Source organism: Saccopteryx leptura, chromosome 1, assembly GCF_036850995.1.
Source record: "Saccopteryx leptura isolate mSacLep1 chromosome 1, mSacLep1_pri_phased_curated, whole genome shotgun sequence".
Classification (NCBI taxonomy): Eukaryota; Metazoa; Chordata; class Mammalia; order Chiroptera; family Emballonuridae; genus Saccopteryx; species Saccopteryx leptura.
Window position 1 is genome coordinate 62,384,675 of NC_089503.1, and position 26,859 is coordinate 62,411,533.

The following is a 26,859-nucleotide window of genomic DNA, read 5'->3' on the forward strand; positions in this document are numbered from 1 at the left end:
AGTATTCCATACTTCTTTCTCCCATTTCTTCTTTTTTTAAGCTGTGTATTTCAGTAGTGGCTTTTTCGTGGATGGTTACCATTAGGTTATTAAGAGGAAATGCCCATGGGTACAAGAGTCCTTTGTCTTATGAGTGCTTCTGCAGTCCATCCTCCTTTGCCTCTCCAGATCTTTAGCATCTTCCCTTTTGTGTTATGGTTGTCACAGATTATCCTTGTTTTTATTATGACCTTGTTGGAGATTTTACTTGTAGTTTTGATTTGCTCTTTGTGTCTGGTTGAATAACCCCTTTGAGTACTTTCTGCTGTGGGGGTTTTCTGGTGATCAATCCCCTCAGTGTCTTTATATCTGCAAACGTTTTTATTACTCCTTCATATTTGAAGGACAACTTAGATGGATATAGTATTCTTGGCAAGTAATTCCTCTCTTTCAGTATTTTGGATGTTTGGATCCACTCTCTTCTGACTTGTAGAGTTTCTGCTGAGAAGCCTGATGATAACCTAATGGGCTTTCCTTTATATGTTAAGTTCTTCTTTTCTCTAACTGCCTTGAGGATTTTTCCTTTGTCATTGATTTTTGACAATTTAATTACAATGTGTGTTGGAGTTGGTCTGTTGAAGTTACTCAGTGTTCTGTTTGCTTCTTGGATTTGAGGCTCTCTTTCCATAGGCTTGGGAAGTTCTCATTAATTATTTGTTTGAACAGGCTCTGCATTCCTTCTCCCTCTCTTATTCTTCTGATGTACTCATTCTTTTTATATTGCTCTTTCTGATGGAATCAGACAATTCTTGAAGAGCTGTACTATTTTTTTTTAAATTTATGAGTGTCTCTCTGTAGCATCTCCAGGTGCCTATCTTCAATATCACTGATTCTCTCCTTTATCCGGCCTGTTTTATTAGCTAAACTTTTACCTCATTTTTCAGTTCATATACTGAGTTCTTCATCTCTGTTTTTAAAGTTTTAATCTCTGTGGTAAAATATTTGTTTTGTTTTCTGAGGTCATTAAATTGCTTATCAGTGTCTTCTCACATCTCATTGAGCATTTTCAGAACTTCAGTTTTGAATTCTATATTGTTTAACTTCAATTTTCCATGTTATTGAGATTGCTTTCTGGAGATTTTTCATTTTCTTTCTGAACTGTGTCTCTTCCTTGTGTAGCTATGGTATTCCATTTTTTCTGCTTTAAAGGCATTTGAGAGTGGTATTGTTAAGAAATAAAGCAAAACAGTAACAAAATATCAAGATAAAAATAAATTTAAAAATTAAATTAAAAATTGAACGTTAAAAATTATAGAGAAAAAGCACAAAAAACAATAAAGACAATAATCAAATCAAATAGGATAACAACAACAAAAACTTAAGAACAGAAAGTTAGGAGAAAAAATTTCCAAGAAGTTTTTCTCCTTTTTCTAGTAGGTGGTGCTGGATGACAAGTTTTAGCTTTGTAGAATCCCTGGCTGAACTCTGTTGAGGAGTTTTTGTTGTAAAGGTGATAGAGGGGCTGCCGTTGTAATGAAGGGTGGGACTTGTGATGGTTTTATGGCTTTAGCAATGGATGTCTTAGGCCTCTTTGTGCTCCTCCCTGCATCCTAACAGAAAAGGGGACCAGACACAGAACACCTCTGTTCTTCAGCTGTGGGGTATGTTGCTGCTACTCTACATACCTATGAGGGGAGGGTGGTAGGGTCTGAGAGGCTGGGTGGCAGCTATTTCTATTTTTGTCTGTCTGAGTGCAGGTTGCAAGCAGACCTTGGGAACACTGGTGGTGACTCAATTCTGCCACTTTGGTTCAGTATCACACCAAGTGCTCCCCAATCTCTCCATTCCTCCCGACAGAAGGAAACCCAGTCACTCTAGGTTTCTCTCCTCTCCAGAGACCTGGCAGATGAAAGCCTAGATAGTCCAAGTTTCTTCCCTCTCTGGAGCCCCAGAAGATGAAAGCCCAGACAGTTCAGGCCTCTCCCCTCTCCAGATCCTGACTGCAAGTGCTTCTTATCTTCTGTACCCCCCTCCATTTTTTACCCTCCCCACCTTTAGTCAATTGGCTGTGTGAATCTTTCAGGAAAGCCTGCAAGTCCAGCTGGGATTCCTTCACTGTGTTATTGCTATACAATCTGTTAAAATTCAAGAGGAGAGGCCCTGGCTGGTTGGCTCAGCGGTAGAGCGTCAGCCTGGCATGCGGGGGACCCGGGTTCGATTCCCGGCCAGGGCACATAGGAGAAGCGCCCATTTGCTTCTCCACCCCCCCTCCCCTCCTTCCTCTCTGTCTCTCTCTTCCCCTCCCGCAGCCAAGGCTCCATTGGAGCAAAGATGGCCCGGGCGCTGGGGATGGCTCCTTGGCCTCTGCCCCAGGTGCTAGAGTGGCTCTGGTCACGGCAGAGTGACGCCCCAGAGGGGCAGAGCAGCGCCCCCTGGTGGGCAGAGCGTCGCCCCTGGTGGGCGTGCCGGGTGGATCCCGGTCGGGCGCATGCGGGAGTCTGTCTGACTGTCTCTCCCTGTTTCCAGCTTCAGAAAAATACAAAAAAAAAAATTTCAAGAGGAGAGATAAAGGGTATCTCTCATGCTGCTATTACTCTGACATCCTACATCTTCCTGTTTATTTTCAAAGTCAAAGTCTCAAATTAGTGTATCTGATTGGTTAAACCTAGTTTAGATGAATTCCACCTACACATATGATAAGCTAAAATTTTTGTTTTTTCATTTAAATTGAGAAGGCAAGCTTGACTTTTATCAAATGCAAATCTGACATTTTATTTTACTTACTTTAAAAAATTCATAAAGATCTTGACCTCTAACTTGTTATTTATACATTGTTATAATCTCCTTTCAAGATGTTTTCCCAGATTATTTTTCTACCTATATCACCTCCTTTCTCTTTCACCTTCCCTCCCTTATCCATTTCTCTCTCTCTCTCTCTCTCTCTCTCTCTCTCACACACACACACACACACACACACACACATCTCCTCTGGCTCCAGGAAACGATAATCTCTGAAATACACCTCCAACACTGCCCATGGTTTCCCTTAGTAATGAACTTTCCTGAGCTGAAATAATACCTTTGCATAAATTATTCTCTATCTAACTCAGGTAGAAGTAGTCACGCTTACCTCAAAATTAAACTGTACATAACATTTTATGTTTTTACCACATCTTTACTAGCCTATACATCTCCTTCTTCCAGAGTCCTCAATCCATCAATCAGACTGAGTTAGGAATTTTCCTTTATACTCCTCAGCTACCTGAAATTAACTATATTTTAGCTCTTATCACAATGTATTGCAATTACTTGTTTTATATAATAGCATGTGAACTTCATCAAGGCTGTATGTGTTTATTCACCATTGTAGTAGATATGTACATTACCCCAATATGTACTCAAAAAATATTTGTTGAGTAGTAAGAAGATAGAATCAAGAATAAACATGTTTCCTATTCTGCCTCATCTATAATTGTGAGGTACTCAAAATGCCCAGAAAAAATGTACTGTACATGGTAGGCACACTGTAAAAGTTTATGAAATGCTTGATTGAAAAGGAATTAAATGGCAATAGTAAGATTACAAGTTTGTCTTCAGAATTTCTAGTGACTGTAGAAAGCAGTAATTAGATTGGTTTTATTATTGGAAAAGCCTTCTGCCAATGCCATAATCCTGTTACCATACTGAAACGAAATTGTGTGTATGCTTGACTATCTTGATCTAAAGCCTTTATCTCCAGGAGCAGCACATGCCCTTGTACAGGAGAAGAACTCAATGTAGGATTGTTGCACTGGGAAATGTCTTACCCAATATTGTACAAACCATTTGCCAGCATACAGAGTTGACAAGAAATTCCAATAGAAGTAGGCACCACCTGTAAAGCTTTCATTTGGCCTGACTTCCTTGATATTGGTTGTTCTTCTCAGGTTATAGTCATGCATGAGAAAAGGCACACCATCAAAACTGCAGACCAAGGGGGAAAAGAGGGAAAGGGATGGATAGGCTGAACTCAACCACCTTGGCAGAGTTCTCATAAAGCCCATCAAAGTATCAAGTTTTACAAGGGTTCCTTATTCCCTCCCAAATCTCTTCAAAGGCTTAATTACCAGTCATTTATACTTTGATGTCCACATTTTTTTGCCCTAGGGATCAATATTTTCTTATGTATCATAACAGTGGTGGTGAAGGAGTAGTTTCCATTTCTAGGTTTTTTTCTGGCTTCAAGGACACAGTAGGTACAGTAGTGAGTGGGATGGTAATGAGTCAAGGCTCTGAGGTCACAGAACTACACAATACAAGCAAGCATTCATGCAATACGCCTGTGTTTTGCTGACCCATCCCCAAGGTAGGCCCCTGCTTTGAGTATTTCTGGTCCTAGATCTTTCACATCACATAGCAGCATTGGAAAACTTACTAGTTCTGTTATCTGCTATTTGCCTTTATGAAAATTTCATTTCCTGTCCCATTAAAATATCTATGAAGAGAGAACTCTGTGATGACCATGAAAGAATAAAAGGGTTGAGACTTAGCTTACTCACCATAAACAACTAGAAAACTGGACAAAATGAAGGAAATAACATTCTCAGCCAGTGGACAACAAGAAGCACAGAATGATGTAGTTGAATACTGAACTGTGGCACAGGAAAGGAGAACCTAAAAAGGACCCAGCTACTGTGCTGAAATGAGGAGAAAGAGATCACATGAAGGAGAGTTTAAGTCAACTAGAATTTGTGGGCTAGAGTCCCATAAAGAATGGACTTATGACAGACAGACAGACAGACATACACAGGTCTTTATTGATATAGGTAAGTACGCACAGAGGTCCTAGAGTATATAGCTAAATATTAATGTACAGATGTGCAGAGTAAAACTCTATAAAGTTTGCCAAGAACAACTTTCAAGAAAAAATATTACCAGAAAATTCTAAGACAATTAGCAGAGCTCATACAGAGGTATAAATCACTCAAATTCCATCCAATGAGCGTGGAGAGACATTAATACATGGTACTCTTTAGAGACTCCAGAGTATCATACCTTAGAAATGGCTATAATTTAGAAATAGAATGACTTTTGAACCACCTATCAAAGAACTTAAAAATAGACCTACAAAGAATCTTCATTTGACTTAATTGCCTACTAGGAAACATCCAAAATTCTTCGGAGTATAAAAATATATAGCACCCAGCATGATAAATGACAATGTCCAACATGTAAATAAAAATTACCAGACATGTTAAAAAGCAGGAAAATGTAACCCTGACCAGGAAAAATTACTCAATATAGACAAATTTGGAAATATAAAAGATGTCAGAATTAATAAAAAAGGGTATTAAGTCACATAAAACAAAAATATAGACAATGTGTAATAAATATAAAAGAAAATATTATTATAATGAAGATATGGCTATGAGATATAAAAAATAAAAATTCTATAGCTGGAAAAATATAGCTACTGAAATGAAAATTTCACTGGATAAAATTAACAGCAGATTAGATATCACAGATCATGTAAAGATCAGTGACCTTGAAGATGTAGCAACAAAATCTACCCAAAAAACCTGTGAGACTATATCAAGTAGTTATTATACATGTGTAATTGGAGACAGAAACAGAGAAAACAGAAAAAAATTGAGAAAATAAAAATTTTTAAATCTTCAAAATTTGATAAAAATTATACACCAGCAGATCCAAGAATCTTAATAAATATGATGAAGGATAAATATAAGAATACACTTATACATGCACACATCCTACATTGTACATTAAGATTATTATAACCAACTGATGAAAAACTGATGAGGAAAACTGTAAAAGTAGTCAGAGGGTGGAAATACCCACATATTTAGACAGAGATAAAGATAAGCATAGAGCAGACTTCTCATCAAAAGTATGAAAGACAGAAACCAATAAAACAACATATTTTAAATGATGAAGGAAAACTGTCATCTTAAAATTCTTTATAATAGAGATAAGGGAGAATGCTGGGAAGCACCAATAATTGTTTCTTCATCCATTCTAAAATTCATACAGACTCTCAAGGGATCATGAATAGCCAAAACAATTAAAACAAAACAAAACTAGAGTACTCATATTTCCTGATTTCAAAACTTACTAAAAGCTCTAGTAGTCAAAACAGTATGACACAAGCATAAAAACAGAAAAATATACTAGAATAGAATAGATACCAGAAATAAACTATAGCATATATAGTCAAATGATTTTTGACAAGGGTGTGAAGATCATTAAACAGAGAAAAGACTATCGTTTTAACAAATGAAGCTGGGAATACTGAATATTCACATAAAAAGACTGAAGTTGAAACTTTACTTAAAACCGGATATAAAAGTAAACACAAAGTAGATTAAAGACCTAAATGTAAAAACTAAAACAATAAAACTCATAAAAAAAAACAGAAAAAAATCTTCATGAACTTGGATGTGGCAGTAATTTCTTGGATATCACAACAAAGGCACAGGCAACAAAAGGAAAACAAAACAAACAAATTGGCCTTCATGAAAATTTTTAATTTTTATTTGAGGCCCTGGCCAGTTGGCTCAGTGGTGGAGTGTCGGCCTGGCGTGTTGGAGTCCCGGGTTCAATTCCCGAACAGGGCACACAGGAGAGGCGCTCATCTGCTTCTCCACCCCTCCCCCTCTCCTTCCTCTCTGTCTCTCGCTTCCCCTCCTGCAGCCAGGGCTCCATTGGAGCAAAGTTGGCCCGGGCGCTGAGGATGGCTCTGTGGCCTCTGCCTCAGGCGCTGGAACAGCTCTGGTTGCAACAGAGTGATGCCCCAGATGGGCGGAGCATCGCCCCCTGGTGGGCGTGCTGGGTGGATCCCGGTTGGGCGCATGCGGGAGTCTGTCTGCCTCCCGTTTCCAACTTCAGAAAAAAAAAAATTTATTTGAAGAAATAATGACTGAAAACTTCCCTAATCCGGGGAAGAAAACAGACATGTAAGTCCCGGAAGTGCAGACAGTCCCAAACGAGATAAATTCAAAGAGGTCCACACTAAGACACGTCATAAACAGCCAAAGGTTAAAGACCAAGAGAATCTAAAAGCAGCAAAAGAAAAGCAGTTTGTTACCTACAAGATAGCTCCCATAAGACTGTCAGCTGATTCTTCAACAGAAACTTTGCAGGCCAGAAGGGATTGGAGTGAAATGAAAAGCAAGAATCTGCAGCAAAGATTACTCTACCCAGCAAGGATACCAGTTAGAATTGAAGGCGAAACAAAGATCTTCAGGGCATTTCATAGAGCAATAGTTTTCATATTGATAAGGTCCCATTTATCATTCTTGCCTTTTATGGATAATGCTTTTGGTAGAAAGCCTAAGAACAGTCTGGCTAGCCCTATACCCCAAACAATTTCTTCTATGTTTTATTTTCTAAAGGTTTTAGAATTTTGCATGTTACATTTAAATTTACAATCATTTTGAGGTTCTTTTCCCCTCCTAAACCATGAGGTTTAGGTTGAGTGTCTTTTTTGTTGTTGTTTCCGGATGTCCAATTGTTTCAAGACTATTTATTGAAAAGGCTATCCTTCTTTCATTGTCTAGCTTTTTTCTCAATTGTTTATTTACTGTGGTAAAATATGTAAAATATATAGAAAAATTTGCCATTTTAAAATCACTTTTAATTCAATAGCATTAATTATATATATACAGTGGCCCCTCGTCTATCACGGGGGTTAGGTTCCAGAAACCACCGCGATAGGCGAAAATCCGTGAAGTAGCAACCTTATACTTATTTTATTATTTATATATTTTTAAGGCTTTATAAACCCTCCTCAAATTCTTATAAACCTTTCCCACACTGTTACTAACCTTTCCCACACTTATTTTACAGCAAAAATAATTAAAATAATAAATATATAAAATGCCGCAAAATCCTGTGATATAGCAAAAACTCCATGATACAAAATTAGATATATACAATTTAAAAATCCGCAATATAGTGAGACCGCAAAAAGTGAACTATGACATGGTGAAGGAAAACTGTAGGTTGAAGGGAGAGAGAAAAGGGAAGATGTTAAATAGGTATAGAGTTTCATGTTTGCAAGATGAAAAAGTTGTAGTGATCTGTTTCACCACAATGTGAATATACTTAACACTACTGAGCTATACACTGAAAATTGTTAAGATAGTAAATTTTATGTTATGTGTTTTTCAATACAATAAAAAAGGAAGGAAAATTTGACATATGCTAAATTAAGATAAACGTTGATATTATGCTAGGTAAAATGAGCCACATAATAAAAGACAAATATTGTATGTTTCCACTTATATGAGATAACTAGTATACTCAAATTTATAGACAGAAAATAGAGCAGCAGTTGCCAGAATCTGACTGAGGAGAGGAGACCAAAGAGTTATTATTTAATATGTACAGTTTCAGTTTGAGAAGATGAAAAGTTCTAGACATGGATGGTGGTAATGGTAACAAAATAAGGTGAATGTATTTAATGCCATTGAATTGTATAACTAAAAATGGTTAAATTGATAAATTTATGTTAAGCATATTTTTGCCACAATAAAGAGATCACTAGATAACTTCTTTCAATAATTTCCTCCTCTCTCTGTAGTTGGAGGAACAACAAAAGGGGTCTCTCTCTTATTTCAGGGCAGGAATGGAAGATAGGGATCTGCCTGTAGTTTCTAGTGCCAGAGCCCCAGGCAGTGAGAGGGTGGGTTTGGGGGTCTCTCTAGAGCTCAAGTCAGAATATATGAGGATAAAACAAAATATAACAACAAAAACAGGTAACTTGGTAGTACCTTGAGTCGTATTAACCTTACCAGTCCGCCTTCACTTCTCCACCTTATAGACTTGTGTCAGTTACTCTGTGCATTTTCCCCAGTTTCTAATTAATTAATTCTCATTATTGTTAATGAGAATTAATTAATTTATAACTCTTGGAAAGGATAGGGTAGAATGTGCTTACTCCATTTCCTCTAGAACATAAGTTACAGTAATTGCACTTGCTACTTTATACTCATGGGATAGTCTTTAATTTCTTTTAAGTAGTGAAGCACATGTAGCAATTAGTAAATCTTGATACTACATTTTTCCTGTTCAAGTTACTGGTGTGATATTTGTGTCTAACTGATATGCAATTTTTGATAACAATGAAGCTTAGGGTATAACCATCAATGTAAATGGTGGAGTATGTGGAGATGATCACTGGAAATTAAGATGTCATCAAGTAGAGAAACTGAGGTGTTAGAAGGATCATCTAAATCACAGTTAAAGTCACAGACACAAGAGAAGAGAGAGACCATGTACCAGGAGCTCATTGGCTCAGCACCTTGACCACATTATGCCGTGACCAACAAGCACTTCCACAAATGAACCCAGGAGCTCTGATAGAACATCCTATTTCAAAAGCCTAATTCAAATGTTCTGCATTGAACAACCGTCATTGTTGGGTAATATCAAGAACTCCAGACTGGGGTCAGGAAATATAGTTCTAATCTTGGCTTTATCATATACATTCCAGCCTTGTTTCCTTAGCAATACATTTCCTTTCATTGGATCCAGATTCAAACCATAGTTCCTTATCTCTGAATTAGAATGTTCATTGCTTTTTTTTTTTTTTTTTTTTTTTTGTCTTACAGAAAGGCTGTAAACAGAATCGGTGTTCACCACATTAACATCTTTCTACTTTCAGCTGCTCAGGTACATAAAGTTTGCAGCAAGAAAGTCTTGTTGTCCTCACCTCTGTTCTGATCCAATCTTCCTCTCTTTTCCTTTGGACACTGCTACAGCCCACTACTCATTTCCCTGAGTAGTCTCCCTCACAGGTCACCAAATGAATCTTCCTAAATCTTATCTTTTAAAACAATAATGTGTTACAATCTATAACGGCTGCCTATTACACATTTAGGAATCTAGTAGCCGAGGTGAGCCTTGCAGCCATACCTCCTCCTCACATGGTCATCTCCAGTCCCCAAGCATATCAATTTGGTATCCATACAGCTTAGCTCAATGATCTACCAAGTTTTGGTTTTTCACTTAGATGCCTTTGAATAAGTTGCTATCTCTGCTTGGAATATATTCTATCACCATATCTTTTTGGTAAAATAATATTTTTCCTTCAAGACTCAACCCAAACATAATTCTGAGTAGATAGATGTTTTTCACGCAATAGGAAATGGCTTTTTCTTCTACTGAGGTTCCAACTGCTTTTGATTTAACCTTCTCTGGAAGGCACACCCCACAAATAGTCTTATACTGTGGATATTTGTAAATATGCCATGCTTCCTTCACTGTCTGGGCACATCTTTTAAGGAAGTGTTCATCTTATTCATGTGATTCTCCACAGCACTCAGAAGAAGGCCTGGAATATAGCAGCAGGTGTCCAGGACTGTTAGGTAAACATATTGCTAAGTAGTGCATGGGTTAACTTCTAAACATAGTTTGCAATAGGGACAAATTTGAATTATGTGTGGAGTATGTATAAAGTGTATATGATTTATGAGTTTATAAGTAAGAATATAGTGGTACAGATGTATGATTTGTAAGGAAGAAGTGGCGAGAGAGAGAGAGCGCACGCACTACGTGCTCATGTGGCATATGATCACAGCATAAACTACCCAGGGCTTGTCCTCGCTACGACTTGGGCCAGGCAGCTCATCTTCCATGGTATTGACCTTATCTCCTACCTACCCCACCGCTGCTTTCCTACCTTAAGTATACATCAGACTCCAGCCCAAAGGCCTCGTTTTCAACAGCTTTCTCAAAGGACATTATGGTGTTCTCAGGCCCCAGCTGTGGAAGAAAAGGACATCAGACCTCCTACCTCAGAGTTTCTCTACCCAACTTCCCTTTTACAGTAGAAGGGAAGCCCAAAAGGAAAAGCACTTTAAAAAGTAGCTTTTGGCTCTCTTGGTCTTTGTCCAAAGAGCCTGCATACATCCTCCTTCACACAGTATGAGTCTGAGACTCTACTCATCTGAAGCAATGTCAGTGGGCACAGTAGAAAAATTGACTGAGAGGTGACCTGGGTTCAAGTCCAACCTCTACAATTAACTCTTTATTCTTCTCATGTAAAAAGCCAACCCTTTTACCTCCCAAAGGGTTCTACCTCCCAAAGATTCCTGTGGTTCTGAAGATCTCTTTTCTCACTAAACCCATTCACACCTGTACTCACACATGCCCATTATGCTAACACCTACCATAGGTGCACCTCGGTGTCCAAAAATGACCGGCTTGGGTGCCAATTTATCCTTCTCCATAAGGCAGGGAGAATACATCCCAAATGGCATCACAAACAGACAGATAAGGATGAGGAAAAAAGGCAATCCAATAGCCACTTGTACAGCTGAAAAGTGTGAAGAGTGGAGAGTGAGAAAAAAAGATAAAGAAGAGCAGAGACCCATCCGCAGCAAGTAACTATGCCAAAGCAGCAGGGAGTCAATATCCAGTGTGGACTGCCAGACTCACTCTCTATTTCTGTCACAGCCCTGTTTATTTTTACTGATTTGAAAGTGCAGGGCTATCCAAATGTACGTATTATTATTAAGGCAATAGTTTTCAACGGAAAATTTACAGGAAATGAATTGTGCAGAGGTGGGAAGAAAAGGAAGGAGAGGACATGTTAAGCAATAATTCTCAGGAGTAAGAGTAGAATGGCTGGTGCTGAGAAAGCCCTGAAGCCTGTGAGACCAGCCTAAAACGCCCCTATACATAAGGCAGTGCAGTACAGTGAAGGGGCGCTGGCTGACAGAAATCTGAGTCCAAAACCAGATTACCACCGCCTAACTGTGGGACTAAGAACACACTGCTTAACCTCTCTGGGTCTCCGTTTTCTTCATCCTGAAAATGGGGCTATCTGGCTGCTAACATCTATTAAAATCTACCTAATCGAGTTTTATGGCTGTGTTTACTCATAATAGATACTCAGTATATATAAGGTATTTGCTTCTCTCTCTCTCTCTCTCTCTCTCTCTCTCTCTCTCTCATACACACACACACACACACACACACACACACACACACACACACACACAGTTTGGCCACAATACCTCTTATCATTGGCCATCCCCAACACTTATGATTGTAGACCTCTGAGGATTTTACCCATTTGTACATTTTTAAGTATACTTCAGTCACTTTCAAATCTCTTTCTCCAGCTCTAACCTCTCAGCTTTGTGACTCTATCACATCTCCGGCTTCTCTTTCTCTTATGTTGTATAATGTTGTCTCTTCTGTATCTAGCTAAAATTTCAGAAATGAAAAAGAAAAGAGTTCATTATTGTCCCCTTTAAGCTCTTGCCCCAAAACATTTCCTACCAACCACCCTCCACATATACACATACACACAGGTACAAACACATGATGGCAACACTACCAATCCAGTAGTTTTGTTTCTATCTGCACCCAAGTCAGGAAGCACACACTCCTTGTTTAACCAACAGTAAAAAGAGACACATAAGATCCTACTGGCATCTCAGAAAGAGTGGTGAGAGATAACTCCATTCTCAAAACAATTTAATGTACAGCTCTGATTCTCTTTTGTCTTCATAATATTAGGCCAAAGAATGGAAAGGAAGCCAGTGGCAGAGGGAGACATTTCTGCTTCTGCTCTAAGTACCAGGTATGATGGACCCTCAGGGGCCTTCTTCGTCTTGCTAGAATGCAACCAGGGACATATGGACCTAGTAGAAGTTCACTAGTTAAACTAGTAATGTTTGAATACAATCTAAAAGAACTGTGACTAGCACCACCACTCTATCGAATAAAATTAAAATGTTCTCAAACCCTCCTCTCCACAAACCCGTTCCATTTTCAGACAGTCACTGTGTAACAACATGGAGACAATTCTTACCTTCCTAGAAAGAGAACTGCTCTTTAGAAGAAGGCCTGTTTGGTCAGGAAAACGTTCTGACAGGCCACATGAGGTTATGAGTCTGACCTCAAGGAGAATGCCTCAGTAATCAGCTAAATGAATTTCAAAGGGTCATAATGGTAGCTATCTACCAAGTTCGTGTTTTGCTGAGTAGGTATGCAATGCTAAAGCCAGATCTGGAAAAAAATCAGGCTTCACCCAAATGACATACCTTCTAGTTCCAAATTGACCAAGTAGGAGGCCAAAGGCCAGGAAAGAAGAACCATCACAGTTATGCAGCTCAGGTGTATGTAGGGAGCAAAGACCTGGGAGAAAGCCAAAAGTCAGGCTGACCACACTAGACAAACAGTGCTAGACCTACAGGATGATGCTTACCCTCAGTGAGAGCCCGAATGTCAGCCACCTGTCATTCCAGTAAATGCATAAAACTGATAGAAAAAATATGCATGTTCCAATCACTAGCAGAGTCAGGATCTGGAGAACAAACAAACAAGTAAAATCCCCTGACTTCCAGGCACTAGGCTTGAATCAGAACTGACCTTGGGAATTGTACACATGTCCACACTAAGTCAGGGACCTCATTTCTTCATCCTTTTAATCTTATCATCCTACAAACCCCAATATTGGATGGATCTGATCATTTGCCTTCTTTGCTCCCAAGTCTTTGTTGTATAGCATGGTTGCCAAAAAAAAAAACTACACAGCTTCGTGGGCTGATGCCTTTACTAATTGTCATCGCCAGCCTCAGCTGGGCCCTCAACTTGGCCTAACATCTCTCACTCAGGTTCAACATGAACCATTACAAATATTCACTACTTTTTTTATTCAATACAATCACAAGTAAAGAATATTTTGGAATTACCTTTTCAATGTATATTTTTTCCAACAGATTGTAAATTTCATGAGATCAAGGAAAATATTTATGATTACATCCTCACTGCCTGGCAGAATGTAGGCACATAGTAAGCAATCAATACTTTTTGAAAAGATGAAAAGAATCTACTACCCCAGAACACTATAAATAGTACTTCATAAAGAACATTGACACCAAGGAGACATAACTTTAATTTCTTCCCCTTGAAATATGTAGTCTTTTTATATCTGGCCTACCTGTAGAGTGCTTAATTCCTTCCTTTCCATAATCTGTATATCCATTAAAGTAACTGAAATCATAATTAAACCTTTTGACAAAATAACTCCAAGCCTTGCTGGCATTAATGGTTAATATAACAAAATACAGAGGTTGAAAAAAGTAGGTTTACAGTTGTGGAATGCAAAACACAGTTAATACAGCTATTGTAATAATTATAACTTACTTTTATGTCCTTTTCCTTACAAACAACTGTAACTTACTTTGGTCCACCTCTGTATTTAAAAAATATTTCTAATCTTTAACAAACTCTTCCAGAGAATAGAAAGATATAATTAGGATTATTGCATCGATGTACATAGATATAATATAATCATGTGTTTTTTATCCTTCCTTTGGTTTTTGTAGTGTATCATGTTTATTGATTTGCACTGTTATGCCAGCCTTGCATCTCAGGAATAAATCCCACTTGATCACGGTATATGATCTTTGTAACATATTGCTAGATCCAGTTTGCTAATATTTTCTTGAGAATTTTTAGCATCTACATTCATCAGGAATATTAGCCTATAATTTTCTTTCTTTGTAGTGTCTTTTTCTGGTTTTGAATTAGGACAATGCTGGCCTCATAGAGTAAGCTTGGTAGTCTTTCCTCCTTTTAAATTTTCTGGAATAACTTGAGGATAAATGTTAGTTCTTTGAGTATTTGGTAAAATTCTCCATTGAAGCCATTTGATCAAGATTTGCTTTACATACTTAGATGTTCCTTTGTTAGGTACACAGATATTTACAAGAGTATAGCCTCTTGTTGGACTACTCCCTTTATCATTATGTAGAGTCCTTCTTTTTCTCTTATTATAGCCTTTGTTTTAGTCTATTTTGTGAGATGTAGGTATCGCTACCCCAGCTTTCTTTCATTTCCGTTTGCATGAAATATCTTTGTCAATACCTTTATTTATTTTTTTCCTGAATCATAGGATAGTTCTATTCTTAATTTTTTGAGAAAAAACCATACTTTCTTCCATAATGGTTGCAATAATTTACATTCCCAGTGGAAGTGAATCAGGGTTCTTATTTCTTATAGCCTCTCTAACACTTGTTATTACTTGTCTTGTTGATAATAGCCAATCTAAAAAGAGTAAGGTGATATCACATTGGAGTTGCATTTCACCAACAGCTAGTGAAAAAGAACACCTTTTCATAAATTTTGTTGACCATTTGTATGTCCTCTTGGCAGACATGTCTGTTCAGGGGCTCTATTTTTTTTTTACATTTTTTAAAATTAATTTTAATGGGGTGATATTGATAAATCAGGGTACATATGTTCAGAGAAAACATCTCCAGATTATTTTGACATTTGATTATGTTGCATATCCCTCACCCAAAGTCAAATTGTCTTCCAAAACCTTCTATCTGGCTTTATTTGTGCCCCTTCCCTCCCCTCACTTCATCCCTCTCCTTCCTTCTCCCTTCCCCCCACCATGGTTACCATCACACTCTTGTCCATGTCTCTCAGTCTCATTTTTATGTCCCATCTATGTATGGAATCATACAGTTCTTAGTTTTTTCTGATTTACTTATTTCACTCCATATAATGTTACCAAGGTCCATCCATGTTATTGTAAATGAAATGATGTCATCATTTCTTATGGCTGAGTAGTATTCCATAGTATATATCAGGGGTCCCCAAACTACAGCCTGCGGGCCACATGCAGACCCCTGAGGCCATTTATCCGATTCCCGCCCCAATTCTGGAAGGGGCACCTCTTTCATTGGTCGTCAGTGAGAGGAGCATAGTTCCCACTGAAATACTGGTCAGTTTGTTGATTTAAATTTACTTGTTCTTTATTTTTAATACTGTATTTGTTCCCGTTTTGTTTTTTTACTTTAAAATATGATATGTGTGGTTGGCTCACTGGTAGAGCATTAGCCTGGCGTGTGGGAGTCCTGGGTTCAATTCCCGGCCAGGGCACACAGCAGAAGCGCCCATCTGCTTCTCCACCCCTCTCCCTCTCCTTCCTCTCTGTCTCTCTCTTCCCCTACCGCAGCCAAGGCTCCATTGGAGCCAAGTTGGCCCGGGCGCTGGGGATGGCTCTGTGGCCTCAGACTCAGGGGCTAGAATGACACTGGTTGCAGCAGAGCATCGCCCCAGATGGGAAGAGCATCGCCCCCTGGTGGGCATGCCAGGTGGATCCCGGTCGGGAGCATGCGGGAGTATGTTTGACTGCCTCCCCATTTCTAAATTCAGAAAAACACAATAAAATAAAATAAAATATGTGCAGTATGCATAGGGATTTGTTCATAGTTTTTTTTATAGTCTGGCCTTCCAACAGTCTGAGGGACAGTGAACTGGCCCCCTGTGTAAAAAGTTTGGGGACCCCTGGTATATATGTATCAAAGCTTTTTAATCCACTCATCTACTGACAAACACTTGGGCTATTTTCAGATCTTCACTATTGTGAACAATGCTGCCATAAACATGGGGGTGCATTTCTTCTTTTCAAACAGTGCTATGGTGTTCTTAGGGTATATTCCTAAAAGTGGATAGCTGGGTCAAAAGGCAGTTCCATTTTTAATTTTTTGAGGAATCTTCATGCTGTTTTCCACAGTAGCTACACCAGTCTGCATTCCCACCAGCAGTGCAGGAGGGTTCCCTTTTCTCCACATCCTCGCCAGCACTTATTCTGTGTCGTTTTGTTGATGAGCACCATTCTGACTGGTGTGAGGTGATATCTCATTGTGGTTTTAATTTGCATTTCTCAAATGATTAGTAATGTTGAGCATTTTTTCATATGCCTATTGGCCATCTGTATGTCCTCTTTGGAGAAGTGTCTATTCATTTCTTTCGCCCATTTTGGATTGGATTGTTTGTTTTCCTGGTGTTGAGTTTTACAAGTTCTTTATACATTCTGGTTATTAACCCCTTATCAAACGTATTGTCGAATATGTTCTCCCATTGTGTAGTTTGTCTTTTTATTCTGTTCTTATTGTCTTTAGCTGTGCAGAAGCTTTTTAGTTTGATATAGTCCCATTTGTTTATCCTGTCTTTTATTTCACTTCCCCGTGGAGATAAATCAGCAAATATATTGCTCCAAGAGATGTTGGAGAGCTTACTGCCTATGTTTTCTTCTAAGATGCTTATGGTTTCTTGACTTAGATTTAAGTCTTTCACCCATTTTGAGTTTATTTTTGTGAATGGTGTAAGTTGGTGGTCTAGTTTCCTTTTTTTGCAGGTAGATGTCCAATTTTCCCAACACCATTTATTAAAGAGGCTGTCTTTACTCCATTGTATGCTCTTACTTCCTTTGTCAAATATCAGTTGTACATAAAGGTGTGGGTTTATTTCTGGGTTCTCTGTTCTGTGCCATTGATCTATATGCCTATTCTTATGCCAGTACCAGGCTGTTTTGAGTACAATGGCCTTGTAGTATAACTTGATATCAGAAAGTGTGATGCCTCCAGTTTTATTCTTCCTTTTCAAGATTGCTGAGGCTTTCTGTGTTCCTTTTTGGTTCCATATAAAATTTTGAAATATGTGTTCTATATCTTTGAAGTATGTCATTGGTATTTTAATTGGTATTGCATTGAATTTATAAATTGCTTTGGGTAATATAGACATTTTAATGATGTTTATTCTTCCTAACCATGAGCATGGTATATGCTTCCATTTGTTTGTATCTTCTTTGATTTCTTTTATCAATGTTTTATAATTTTCCGAGTACAAATCTTTAATCTCCTTGGTTAAATTTACTTCTAAGTACTTTATATTTTGGTTGCAATAGTGAATGGGATTGTTTCCTTAATTTCTCTTTCAGACAGTTCATTATTGGTGTATAAAAATGCCTCTGATTTCTGAGTATTAATTTTATATCCTGCCACCTTGCTGAATTCATTTATCAGGTCCAGTAGTTTTTTTTGAGACTTTAGGGTTTTCTATATACAATATCATATCATCTGCAAAAATGATAGTTTTCCTTTTTCTCTTCCAATTTGAATGCCTTTTATTTCTTCTTCTTGTCTGATTGCTGTGGCTAGGACTTCCAGGACTATGTTGAATAAAAGTGGTGAAAGGGAGGCACCCCTGCCTTGTTCCTGATCTTAAGGGGACTGCTTTTAATTTTTTCCCATTGAGTATGATGTTGGCTGTGAATTTGTTATAGATGGCCTTTATCATGTTGAGGTATGTTCCTTATATTCCCACTTTGCAGAGAGTTTTGATCATGAATGGGTGCTGGATGTTATCAAATGCTTTTTCTGCATCTATTGAAATTGTCATGTGCTTTATATCCTTCCTTTTGTTTATGTGATGAATCACATTGATTGATTTGCAAATATTGTACCAGCCTTGCCTCCCCAGAATAAATTCCACTTGATCATGGTGTATGATTTTTTCCATATATTGTTGGAATAGTTTGCTAATATTTTGTTGAGGATTTTAGCATCTATATTCATCAAGGATATTGGCCTATAATTTTCTTTCTTTGTGTTGTCTTTGCCTGGTTTTGGAATCAGAATTATACTCGCCTCATAAAAGGAGCTTGGAAGTCTTCCTTCCCCTTGAATTTTTTGAAATAGCTTGAGAAGGATAGGAGTTAGTTCTTATTTGATATTTGGTAGAACGCACTTGGTAGAAGCCATCAGATCCAGGACTTTTCTTTGTTGGTAGTTTTTCGATAACTGTTTCGATCTCATTTGTTGTAATTGGTCTGTTTAGGTTTTCTGATTCTTCCAGATTGATTTTTGGAAGATTGTATGTTTCAAGGAATTTGTCCATTTCATCTAGGTTGTCTTGTTTTTTGGCATACAGTTCTTCATAGTATTTTCTTGCAATATTTTTTATTTCTTTTCTGTCAGTTGTTATTTCTCCACTCTCATTTCTAATTTTGTTTATATGAGTCCTCTCTCTTTTTTTCTTGGTGAGTCTAGTTAAAGGTTCATCCATCTTGTTTTAGCCTCTATGTGATTTATTTCTGCTCTGATCTTTATTATTTCCTTCCTTCTACTACATTTGGGCTTTACTTGCTGTTCTTTTTCTAGTTCTTTTAGATGCAGGGTTAAGTTGTTTATTTGAGCTTTTCTAGATTCTTAAAGTGTGCCTGTAGTGCTATAAACTTCCTTCTCAGTACTGCTTTTGCTGCATTCCATAAATTTTGAGTTGTTGTATGCTCATTATTATTTGTTTCTAGGATTTTTTTATTTCTTCTTTGATCTCCTTCTTAATCCATTCGTTATTTAACAACCTGCTATTTAGTTCCCATGTGTTTGAGAATTTTTGAGTTTTTCTGTTGTTGTTGATTTCTAGTTTTATGCCATTGTAATCAGAGAAAGTGCTTAATATGATTTTAATCTTCTTAAAATTGTTGAGACCACTTTTGTGCCCTATCATGTGGTCTATCCTAGAGAATGTACCATGAGCACTTGAAAAGAATGTATATTCTGCTGCTTTAGGGTGAATGGTTCTGAAGATATCTATTAAATCCAGTTGATCTAGTGTGTCTTTTAAGTCTGCTGTTTCTTTGTTAATTTTCTTTCTTGAGGATCTATCTAATGATGTTAATGGGGTATCGAAATCCCCTACTATTATAGTATTGTTGTTGATCTCGCACTTTATATCCATCAAAGTCTGCTTTATATATTTAGGTGCTCCTATATTTGGTGCGTAGATATTTATAATAGTTATATCTTCCTGTTGGATTGCTCCCTTTATCATTATGTAGTGACCTTCTTTATCTCTTACTATAGCCTTTGTTTTAAAGTCCATTTTGTCTGATATAAGTATTGCTACCCCAGCTTTTTTTCATTTCCATTTGCATGAAATGTTTTTTTTTTCATCCTTTTACCTTCAATCTATGTGCATCTTTTGTTTTAAGGTGTGCCTCTTGTAGACAGTATGTGTACCAGTCCTGTTTTCTTATCCATGCAGCTACCCTATATCTTTTGATTGGATCATTTAATCCATTTACATTTAAGGTTATTATTGATATGTAGTTGTTTATTGTCATTTTATTCATTAAAGCTGTATTCTTCTTTTGCTATGTTCTTTTCCCACTTTGATCTGTTTACAACAGGTCCCTTAACATTTCCTGTAGTATTGGTTTGGTTGTAATGAATTCCTTGAACTTTTTTTTGTCTGGGAAGCTGTTTATTTCTCCTTCAATTTTAAATGATAGTCTTGCTGGATAAAGCAGTCTTGGTTGTAGGTTCTTGTTCTGCATTACTTTGAATATTTCTAGCCATTCCCTTCTAGCCTCCAGTGTTTCTGTTGAAAAGTCGGATTTCTTCCTTATGTGGGCTCCTTTGTAGGTGATAGCCTTTTTTTCTCTAGCAGCTTTTAATATTTTCTCTTCATCACTTAACTTTGGTATTTTAATTATGATGTGTCTTGGTGTAGATTTCTTTGGGTTTCTCTTTAATGGAGTTCTCTGTGCTTCTTGAACTTATGAGACTTTTTCCTGCATTAATTTAGGGAAGTTTTCAGCTATGATATGATTGAACAAAGTCTCTATCCCTTGTTCTTTCTCTCCTTCTTCAGGAACCCCTATGATGCAAATGTTATTTCTCTTCATGTTGTCACAGAGCTCTCTTAGAGGTTCCTCAGACTTTTGAGTCTCTTTTCTTTTTTCTGCTCGGCTTCCATGCCTTCATTCAACTTGTCCTCCAACTCACTGATTCTATCCTCAGCTTCATCCATCCTGTTTTTAATTTCTTCCATTGTGGCCTTCATTTCTGATATTGTATTTATCATCTCCAATTGACTCTTTTTAAATATTTCAATGTCCTTTTTTATACTTGCTATTTCTTCATTTAGGTTTTCATAATGACCATTTATTGTTGTTCTAAGATCACTAAGCATCCTTACAATAATTATTTTAAACTCTGCAAAAGGAAGTTTGGTTATTTCCATTTCACTCAGTTCATTTCCTGGAGGTTTCTCTTGTGGTTTCATTTGGATTGCACTTCTCTGTCTTCTCATTATGTCTGTTTGGGTTTATTGTGTGTAAAGCTAGTTGAGTCTAGGTTTGGTGTTGTCTGCCTCTAGTTTTCAGTTGTCCATACTTTATTTATTTATTTACTTATTTATTTACTTATGATAGAAACTGGCCGACAGGAAGGGAGAGAGATGAAAAGCATCAATTCTTCATTGCAGCACCTTAGTTGTTCATTGATTGCTTTCTAAAATGTGCCTTGACCCAGGGCTACAGCAGACCGAGTGACCCCTTGCTCAAGCCAGTGACCTTAGGCTCAGGTTGGTGAGCCTTGCTCAAACCAGATGAGCCTGCACTCAAGCTGGCGTCCTCAGGGTTTTGCACCTGGGTTCTCTGCTTCCCAGTCTGATGCTCTATCCACTGAGCCGCTGCATGATCAGGCCATGCCTTTACTTTTAGTCTGTATTTTTCATTCTGAGGTATATCTCCTGTAGTCACTGTATATATAGGTTTTGCTTTCTTTTTTTTTTATTATTAAATTTAATGCAGTGACATTGATAAATCAGGGTACATATGTTGAGAGAAAATATCTCTAGATTATTTTGACATTTGATTGTGCTGTATACCCCTCCCCCAAACTTAAATTGTCTTCTGTCACCTTCTATCTGGTTTTCTTTGTGCCCCTCCCCTCCCCTAACCCCTCTCTCCTTCTTCACCCCCTACCCCCTCCCCCAACCCCCCGCCCCTGTTGCCATCACATTCTTGTTCATGTCTCTGAGTCTCATTTTTATGTCCCTTCTATGTATGGATTCATCTTAGTTTTAGTGTTGTTTTTTTTTTCTGATTTACTTATTTCACTCCGTATAATGTTGTCAAGGTCCATCCATGTTATTGTAAATGATCCGATGTCATCATTTTTTATGGCTGAGTAGTATTCCATAGTATATATGTACCAAAGCTTTTTAATCCACTCGTCCTCTGACGGACACTTAGGCTGTTTCCAGATCTTCGCTATTGTGAACAATGCTGCCACAAACATGCGGGTGCATTTCTCCTTTTCGAGCCGTTCTATGGTGTCCTTGGGGTATATTCCTAATAGTCCTTGGGATAGCTGGGTCAAAAGGCAGTTCGATTTTCAGTTTTTTGAGGAATCTCCATACTGTTTTCCACAGTGGCTGCACCAGTCTGCATTCCCACCAGCAGTGCAGGAGGGTTCCCTTTTCTCCACATCCTCGCCAGCACTTATTCTATGTTGTTTTGTTGATAAGCACCATTCTGACTGGTGTGAGGTGATATCTCATTGTGGTTTTAATTTGCATTTCTCTAATGATTAGTGATGTTGAGCATTTTTTCATATGTCTGTTGGCCATCTGTATGTCCTCTTTGGAGAAGTGTCTATTCATCTCTTTTGCCCATTTTTGGATTGGGTTGTTTGTCTTCCTGGTGTTGAGTTTTACAAGTTCTTTATAAATTTTGGTTATTAACCCCTTATCAGACGTATTGTCAAATATGTTCTTCCATTGTGTAGTTTGTCTTTTTATTCTGTTCTTGTTGTCTTTAGCTGTGCAAAAGCTTTTTAGTTTGATATAGTCCCATTTGTTTATCCTGTCTTTTATTTCACTTCCCCGTGGAGATAACTCAGCAAATATATTGCTCCGAGAGATGTCCGAGAGCTTACTGCCTATGTTTTCTTCTAAGATGCTTATGGTTTCACGGCCTACATTCAAGTCTCTTATTCATTTAGAGTTTATTTTTGTGAGTGGTGTAAGCTGGTGATCTAGTTTCATTTTTTTTGCAGGTAGCTGTCCAATTTTCCCAACACCATTTGTTAAAGAGGCTGTCTTTACTCCATTGTATTTCCTTACCTCCTTTGTCAAATATCAGTTGTCCATAGAGCTGTGGGTTTATTTCTGGGTTCTCTGTTCTGTTCCATTGATCTATATGTCTGTTCTTATGCCAGTACCAGGCTGTTTTGAGTACAATGGCCTTGTAGTATAACTTGATATCAGGAAGTGTGATACCTCCCACTTTATTGTTCTTTTTTAAGATTGCTGAGGCTATTCGTGTCCTCTTTTGGTTCCATATACATTTTTGGAATATGTGTTCTATATCTTTGAAGTATGTCATTGGTATTTTAATTGGTATTGCATTGAATTTATAGATTGCTTTGGGTAATATAGACATTTTAATGATGTTTATTCTTCCTAACCATGAGCACGGTATATGCTTCCACTTGTTTGTATCTTCCTTGATTTCTTTTATAAATGTTTTGTTATTTTCCGAGTACAAGTCTTTAGTCTTCTTGGTTAAGTTTACTCCTAGGTACTTTATTTTTTTGGTTGTAATTGTGAAGGGGATTGTTTCCTTAATTTCTCTTTCTGACTGTTCATTGTTGGTGTATAAAAATGCTTCTGATTTCTGAGTATTGATTTTATATCCTGCCACTTTGCTGAATTCATTTATCAGGTCCAGTAGTTTTTTGACTGATACCTTAGGGTTTTCTATATACAATATCATATCATCTGCAAATAATGATAGTTTTACTTCTTCTTTTCCAACTTGAATGCCTTTTATTTCTTCTTCTTGTATGATTGCTGTGGCTAGGACTTCCAGGACTATGTTAAATAAGAGTGGTGAAAGGGGGCACCCCTGCCTTGTTCCTGATCTTAAGGGTATTGCTCTTAATTTTTTCCCATTGAGTATGATGTTGGCTGTGGGTTTCTCATAGATGGCTTTTATCATGTTAAGGTATGTTCCCTGTATTCCCACTTTGCTGAGAGTTTTGATCATGAATGGGTGCTGGATTTTATCAAATGCTTTTTCTGCATCTATTGAAATTATCATATGGTTTTTCTCCTTCTTTTTGTTTATGTGATGAATCACATTGATTGATTTATGAATATTGTACCAGCCTTGCCTCCCCGGAATAAATCCCACTTGATCATGGTGTATGATTTTTTCCATATATTGTTGGATCCGGTTTGCTAATATTTTGTTGAGGATTTTAGCAGAGATATTGGCCTATAATTTTCTTTCTTTGTGTTGTCTTTGCCTGGTTTTGGAATCAGAATTATGCTCGCCTCATAAAAGGAGCTTGGAAGTCTTCCTTCCTCTTGAATTTTTTGAAATAGTTTGAGAAGGATAGGAGTTAGTTCTTCTTTGAATATTTGGTAGAATTCCGTTGTGAAGCCATCGGGCCCTGGACTTTTCTTTGTTGGGAGTTTTTTGATAACTGTTTCGATCTCCTTTGTTGTAATCGGTCTGTTTAGGTTTTCTGATTCTTCCAGATTGATTTTTGGAAGATTGTATGTTTCAAGGAATTTTTCCATTTCATCTAGGTTGTCTAGTTTTTTGGCATACAGTTCTTCATAGTATTTTCTTACAATATTTTGTATTTCTGTTGTGTCAGTTGTTATTTCTCCTCTCTCATTTCTAATTTTATTTATTTGAGTCCTCTCTCTCTTTTTCTTGGTGAGTCTACTTAAAGGTTCATCAATCTTGTTTACCTTTTCAAAGAACCAGCTCCAGGTTTCATTGACCCTCTGTATTGTTTCTTTAGCCTCTATGTGATTTATTTCTGCTCTGATCTTTATTATTTCCTTCCTTCTACTACATTTGGGCTTTACTTGCTGTTCTTTTTCTAATTCTTTTAGATGCAGGGTTTAGTTGTTTATTTGAGCTTTTTCTAGCTTCTGAAAGTGTGCTTGTAGTGCTATGAACTTCCCTCTCAGCACTGCTTTCGCTGTGTCCCATAAATTTTGAGTTGTAGTATGCTCATTGTCATTCGTTTCTAGGAATTTTTTATTTCTTCTTTGATCTCATTCTTAATCCATTCATTATTTAACACCCTGCTATTTAGTTTCCATGTGTTTGAGAATTTTTGAGCTTTTCTGTTGTGATTCATTGCTAGTTTCATGCCGTTGTGATCGGAGAAAGTGCTTGCTATGATTTCAGTCTTCTTAAATTTGTTGAGAGCACTTTTGTGCCCTAACATGTGGTCTATCCTAGAGAATGTACCATGAGCACTTGAAAAGAAAGTATATTCTGCTGCTTTAGGGTGAAATGTTCTGAAGATATCTATTAAATCGAGTTGATCTAGTGTTTCCAATAAGTCTGCTGTTTCTTTGTTAATTTTCTTTCTTGAGGATCTATCTAGTGATGTTAGTGGGGTATTGAAATCCCCTACTATTATAGTATTGCTGTTGATCTCGCCCTTTAAATCCATCGAAGTCTGTTTTATATATTTGGGTGCTCCTATATTAGGTGCATAGATATTTATAATAGCTATATCTTCCTGTTGGATTGCTCCCTTTATCATTATGTAGTGTCCTTCTTTATCTCTTACTATAGCCTTTGTTTTAAAGTCCAATTTGTCTGATATAAGTATTGCTACCCCAGCTTTTTTTTCATTTCCGTTTGCATAAAATGTTTTTTGCCATCCTTTTACCTTCAATCTATGTGTGTTTTGTTCTAAGGTGTGTCTCTTGTAGACAACATATGTATGGGTCCTGTTTACTTATCCACGCAGCTACCCTATGTCTTTTGATTAGATCATTTAATCCATTTACATTTAAGGTTATTATTGATATGTAGTTGTTTTATTGCCATTTTCTTCTTTAAAGGTGTATTCCTTTTTTTGCTATATTCTTTTCCCACTTTGATCTGTTTACAACAGGCCCCTTAACATTTCCTGCAGCATTGGTTTGGTTGTAATGAATTCCTTGAGTTGTTTTTTGTCTGGGAAGCTTTTTATTTCTCCTTCGATTTTAAACGATAGCCTTGCTGAATAAAGTAGTCTTGGTTGCAGGTTCTTGTTCTGCATTACTTTGAATATTTCTTGCCATTCCCTTCTGGCCTCAAGTGTTTCTGTTGAGAAGTCGGATGTCATCCTTATGGGGGCTCCTTTGTAGGTGATAACTTTTTTTTCTCTTGCAGCTTTTAATATTTTCTCTTTATTGCTTAGCTTTGGTATTTTAATTATGATGTGTCTTGGTGTAGGTTTCTTTGGGTTTCTCTTTAATGGAGTCCTCTGTGCTTCTTGGACTTGTAGAGTTTCTCTTGCATTCATTTAGGAAAATTTTCAGCTATGAGATGATTGAACAACATCTCTATTCCTTGTTCCTTTTCTTCTTCTTCAGCTACCCCTATGATGCAGATGTTATTTCTCTTCATGTTGTCACAGAGCTCTCTAAGAGTTTCCTCTGACTTTTTGAGTCTCTTTTCTCTTTTCTTCTCTGCTTTCATGCCTTCATTCCAGTTGTCCTCTAACTTGCTGATTCGATCCTCTGCTCTATCTATCCTGTTTTTAATTCCTTCCATTGTGGTCTTTATTTCTGATATTGTATTTGTCATCTCCGACTGGTTCTTTTTTATACTTGCTATTTCTTTATTTAGGTTTTCAAACTGCCCCTCCATTGTTGTTCTAAGATCCCTAAGCATTCTTACAATCATTATTTTGAACTCCGCATATGGAAGTTTGATTATTTCCATATCACTCAGCTCATCTCTCAAAGGTGTCTCTTGTGGTTTCATTTGGGTTGCACTCCTTTGTCTTCTCTCATCATGGTGTTTTATTTGTAAAGTTGGTTGAGTCTAGGCTTGGTGTTGTCTGCCTCCAGTTTTCAGTTGTGTTATTTCCAGGTCTTCTTGGGTTGGTATCAGCTATTATTTGTAATCCACTTTCGGATTTGGGCAGCTTTGAAGTCTTGATTTGTTTGTTTTCTTAACAGGTGATAGTCTTGTTAACTGATCTCAGCAGGGGGCTTCCTTGAAACTGTAACCAGGAATGCTGTGGGTGTAACCTGAGACGCTGAAGGTCTCTTCCACCAACTAATCTCACTGGGGGCAGGGTTTTTTCTCAGCTTCAGTAGGGGGAGGTGTATCTCAGATCTCCATGGAAACCTGAGTTACTGCCCCTCCTCCCCACTTCTTGTTTTCAGCTGTGTCTTGTTGCGCTGATTGGAGCTGGATAGATGTCCGGAGATCTCTGATCCGGAAGCACTTCAGCTCTGTTTTGTGAA

General features: G+C 37.5%; 1 protein-coding gene across 1 annotated transcript in view; it reads right to left on the reverse strand.

The window, feature by feature from the left end:
- Nucleotides 1-26,859, reverse strand: part of GDPD4 (glycerophosphodiester phosphodiesterase domain containing 4) — a 133,201-nt gene that overhangs the window by 69,473 nt on the left and 36,869 nt on the right. Inside the window, 6 exon segments of the mRNA XM_066369308.1 lie at nt 3,786-3,942; nt 10,661-10,743; nt 11,151-11,296; nt 12,115-12,192; nt 13,035-13,128; nt 13,199-13,297. Of these exon segments, the coding sequence (XP_066225405.1) occupies nt 3,786-3,942; nt 10,661-10,743; nt 11,151-11,296; nt 12,115-12,192; nt 13,035-13,128; nt 13,199-13,297 (657 nt within the window).